At 44.5% G+C, this 5,135-nt stretch overlaps 1 protein-coding gene across 1 annotated transcript; it reads right to left on the bottom strand.

Annotated features, from left to right (window-relative positions):
- Positions 1–271: 271 nt before the first annotated feature.
- Positions 272–4,716, bottom strand: LOC306756082 (transcriptional repressor scratch 1-like; the record flags this gene model as incomplete). Its single annotated transcript, XM_079240732.1, has 2 exons — positions 272–999; positions 4,602–4,716. 2 exons carry the CDS (start codon positions 4,714–4,716, stop codon positions 272–274), a joined length of 843 nt encoding a protein of 280 aa, XP_079096858.1.
- Between the last annotated feature and the right edge of the window lie 419 nt (positions 4,717–5,135).

Genomic DNA, 5,135 nt, shown 5'->3' with positions numbered 1-5,135 from the left:
GAAGAGGAGGTGAAAAGTTTTTGAGGAAGTGCATGCGTCGATCAGTTAAATCCTTAAGTGGGCAAATCTCAAGGAGAAAAATTGTGCTATCTTCATCATATTCATCGTCTTGAACAGGCTCCAAAGGAGGTCAGGTGGGGGAAGGGGGCAAGTGAGGAGGGGTAAAGAGGGGAAGCGAGGTCATATTCTGACCAAAAATATATTGTCTGCAGTTCACTCTTTAAGGATTATGGTAATTTATATCTGCAGTTGTTTGATCTGTTGTAGGTTGTCATGCATCTAGAGGGCTGAGGGGCGAAAAGGGGCCTTTGAAGCAGGCAGACTCGTAGTGCTTGTTCAGGTAACTCTTGAGGGCGAAGGTCTTGTTGCAACGTTTGCACTTGAAGTGCTTGAAGGCCGAGTGGGTCTGCATGTGAGCCCGCAGGTTTGAGCGGTCTGCGAAAGCCTTCCCACAGTGGGCACACCCGAACGGTTTCTCGCCTGTGTGAGAGCGCATGTGACCCTGTAAAAGCCATGGACGACTGAATGCTTTCCCACACACATCACACTTGTGCTTGAGGTCGTGAGTGAGCAGGTGCATTGCCATGGCAGGCATGGACACGTAGACCTTCCCGCAGGTCGGGCATTTCTTTGCCAGCTTGCTGTCCAGCGAGCGGTGTGTCTGTTTGTGCCGGCTCAGGTTGGAAGACGTGGCGTAGGTTTTGCCGCACTCATTGCAGGTGTGCCTCTGGATGCTCCTTGGACTGCCAAGCGCTTTCCTTCTTGAGCGGCCATCGGTGATAAAGAAGGCATCGACTGTGTAACCCTCGCTCACTGCGGTATCTCCGTTGATGTAGCCATCCGTGATTTCTGAGCCAGGGCTGTCGGGAGATTCGGAGTCAGGGGCTCCATAGTCGCTGTGGATGCCATCATACAGGGGATCAGGAGAGGGCACCTTGATTCCGCCATCACTCTCACCATCATATACGACAGGGCTGATGTAGTCACTGATGTAACCAGCTGGTGAAGGAAACAAAAGGAGCGGTATTAGGTGCACGAAGAGTAAGGTGGAAGTTTAACTGACTACAAAAAGTGTCACTGATGCAGCTATGACATAAACAAAGAGTACTTTTATTAAATTTAAAATGTGTTGTGAAGAAAAGAAATACATAATGGCAAGAATCTGCCACCAATGAGAGAAGGAGGAAGAAAAAAACCAATAGGATGGGCATTCATGGCTGCAGATGTCAGTTCCACAGGGTGGAAGGAATGAAAGGCACATAAGTAAACTTGGATTAACATCATTAAACTACTTTAGGCAGTTAGACATGAGAAACAGACTTTTCCAAAGCGTATCTTTCTCAAGAGACAGTGTAATGATCATCCCTGCACAATCTTAACTTAATAAGCACCAAACAACCATAAATCTTGAAAGAAGTTGGGTTCATTATTCCTTTGAACAGATGAGCATTAACTGACAGAAACAGTGGATGAGAAATTTTCTCCGAGCTCATCTGTAATTATACAGTGTTTTGATGTAACAGTCCTCTTTTTAAGTAATTGCAGTGTTCTTGACTTCGTCTCACTGAACATTCAAATATAAATTTCTATAACTTTGTACTTTTTCAGGAATGAAAGTGCGTGAGAGACACTGACAGCAGCAGTCCTTCAGCATCTGTCCTGGTGTAGTGCTGCACCAACTGTGTCGAGTCATCTCTGCGTCTATCCTGCATATGTGGCAAGGCGTGGAATCAACTCCTAATCAGCAGAACAGTGGCAATAGTAGCTACTTTTTAAACATCTGCTCAGATCTAAATTGGCCCCTTTTTTTTTTAAGACAGAGCATCTGTCTTTCCTCCTGGGTACCTGTGGTCAGAAGATTTTTTTTTACTTTAAATCAGATTTTTTTAAGGGGGGGCAACTCTAGTCTAGAAATAATTTAGCAATATATTTCTTCTCAGCCCTCAAGAGGTGTAGTTAAAGCCCTCACCCTGTAAGAGATAGATGTGCACAGCCTGACCCTGAACTAAAAAAAAAAAAAAGCTGATTTAGTGTGAGAAAAGGAGCATCAGCAGCATGAACATGTCCAGCATGGCACAGTCCCACAGCAGACCTGCAATACACACCCAATCAGTGCAGTTTTATATCTTTCTTTCATGACTTGCTGGACTTATTTCTTGACTCATCACTGTGTTTTACCATGCTGTCATTTGGTCGTGATACAAGCTAATTTGGAAAGGTATGTTCTTACAGTCTAAACAAGCAAAAACATTTCACTCTTCACTTCATGCATTCCAATAAAACCTGTTTGTCACTGTGTAGCAAAGTACATAAGTACCTTTTCTTTCTTTTTTTTGTTTGTTTTGTTTACATTTGTTAAGCTGACTCTGACACAATAGCAGGCACAAGCATGCATCCCAAGATTAAACACATTATTTGTGGTTCTAAGTTTGGCATGTAAATAAACACAGCTGATGAAGGTTGTAGATTGATTTGAATTGTCTCAGAGCAAAGGCATCAATGTGACACTAACACTGTATATTACCTTTATAAACTTGTCTCTTATATATTAAATCACTCCTCAAAAATGTCTTTGAATAACTTCAAAACCTTTAATCTAATTTCTTAAAAAAGATTATAATACCAATGTGTTACATGTTACATGTCTGAATGAGGATTTGGATGGGACGTTGTGAATTTCAGAAAATTGTCCCAAAGTATTTATTTCAATCTATTTCTTCTCTGCAAGGAGCATATAAAGACAGAAACAACAGACCCCATAAGACACACCTATCTGTCAACACATGATAACAGCCACTACAAGGTCCCACCTAAGACACACTCCCATCAAGCACAGGACCACAGACGGGAAATGAAGGCAGTTCGTTCAGGCAGACTGGTTTTCCTAACGCAGTGCACAGTTGTGGTTTGAAACTGTGCTGTGATGTATGTGGAAGCTGCATAAAGGTGTTGACATCAGACGTTAGATGGAGACAAAAGGTGGCCAGGAGAGGCTGCGCTGCTGCACCGGGCTGCTGAGGCGGCAGATCGCGTGTCAAACCTGGCAGCGCTTGTTAACCTCTACATTATAAACGCACCACTGACAGCTTTGGACGTGCATGTGTGTGTGTGTGTGTGTGTGTGTGTGTGTGTGTGTGTGTGTGTGTGTGTGTGTGTGTGTGTGTGTGTGTGTGTGTGTGTGTGTGTTTGAGTTTGTCGGAGCCTGCTTTGCGCTAAGAGAACAGAAATGCGCATGTTACACACAGGTGGAAGCAAAGCAGTAGTCTTTGGCAAATGTGGCGCATCGCCTGAAGGGTTGTGAATGGGAAATTTGCGGTTCAGGAGGAGTTAAGTTGTGTTTTCCTTGGCTTCTTTTAAACACTTAATTATTCATCATAAAAAGAGAAAAGTGGTTCTTTAATATTCTACTGTATGTGGAAATATAATGATATAGCAGCAACTGCAGGCATGCAAATAAAAGCAAGCGTTCTTTTAAACACCCTTCCTGTAAAAAATGTGCCAACACTGCATAAATGGAACAGTAACACCTGGACAGGGTGCACAGGAAAATAGCATGCAGCGTGACGGTAATCACCCTATGATAGGGTCGATTTAACATATAATCACTTCCGCTGCTTATGTTTTTGTGGGTTATCACATCAAAGGATCTCTGGACTATTTTGCTGCAACTTTAGTATCGGAACGACGCGTCTTGTTCAGCTTTTGGGCAACTTAGATTACCAAAGTTCAGTTTCTTTCTCCGTTTTAAAGATTATGAATCTTTCCAACGTCGTGGTTCTCATGCACCCCAACCTCTGAGTCTGATATCATATCCAGAAAAGAGATGTGTATTTGCGTCAACGAACAAGGCTTTGCCGCCTGTAGGGCAATTTCACCAACAGCTTTGTCTTTATTGTTTTGTGTGGGGTTACTTCTCATCCTTCGTGGGAGGGGAAAGTCTCAGCTGCCTGTGAGCCAGAATCGATTCAACAGGCGGGAGCGCTTGGTTTAGTTAATTTCACAAGTGACCTTTCCGCTTTGCTGCTATACCTCAAACGGACCAAACGCTTACATCGAGCCTGGTTTAGCCACTGCAATCCGGATACAGTCTCAAAGTCTTCGCTTTGGTTTCCTTTGATATATTTCAGTACACTGTTTGGTCTTTAAAGCTTCGAGAATAGTAAGACCCACATGATAACTCAGTGATATTCTGTACTGACTTTATAGCCCACATAACTTCACGCCTCTGTCCCCTGGAGGGTTTCCAACAACACTGAATTAAGTTTTGAATACACTACTGGTCTGAATAATCATAAAGCCTAAATATAGATATATAAATGTTATTAGATTATGTCACATTGGATAAATGTAAACAATGAAAGACATGGCTTTCATATATGCTTGACTGTGACTTTTGGAGCAAGAGGAGTGCATTTGCAAGACTGCTTGTATGTATCGCGACCTGCTGTCTTCACGCAATCCTCAAAAAGGGGGAACAAAGGTACATTCACCTGTTTGTATAGTTTTATTTCCTTAAACAGGACCCCTTACCGACATCCGCCTCAGATCGATATGTTTGTGAGACACCTGTTAGTCCTGGCTGTAAAGGCAGTCTGACCTACCTTTGTCATGCAGCCGGAGGCTGAGGTCTGTTCTGTGTCGGTAGGTGTTCTCTAGATCCGCCCCGGTGGAGAAATCATCCAGTTTCACCTTTTTCACCAGGAAAGACCTTGGCATGATGGTGAGGCACCGACACACACTCACAAACACAACGACACACACTCTCTCAAACGCAGCAACACGCACTCGCAAACACAGCCGACGGCCTCGGCCAGCGTGGTGGTCCGTCCGCAACACACCGACCAACTCGGCGGACTGACCGAAGGAAGATTGTCTTCCGATTTAGAAGGAGGATGGATCCGCTTAGAGAGTTGACCAGCTCTTATATGTCCCTTCTTCTTTCAGCTGGAGTCCCCGCACCTGTCCTCTGCCTGCCCGGTTTAGTCCTCGTGCGGAGAGAAGGAAGGAAATGCAACTTCAGCACCGGACAGCTCCCTTTGGGGGGGAGGTGGGAGGGGGGGGCTGCCTCGCGCTCTCTGAGCTCGCAGGCAGGCGGAAGACCAGGAGATCGAGAGCTCTCCAGCAATTGGGATATT

The sequence above is a fragment of the Telmatherina bonti genome (genome assembly GCF_933228915.1).
Source record: "Telmatherina bonti genome assembly, chromosome: 5".
NCBI lineage: Eukaryota > Metazoa > Chordata > Actinopteri > Atheriniformes > Telmatherinidae > Telmatherina > Telmatherina bonti.
Note: the sequence above shows the minus strand (reverse complement) of the source record. Positions and strands in the feature narration are given on the sequence as shown.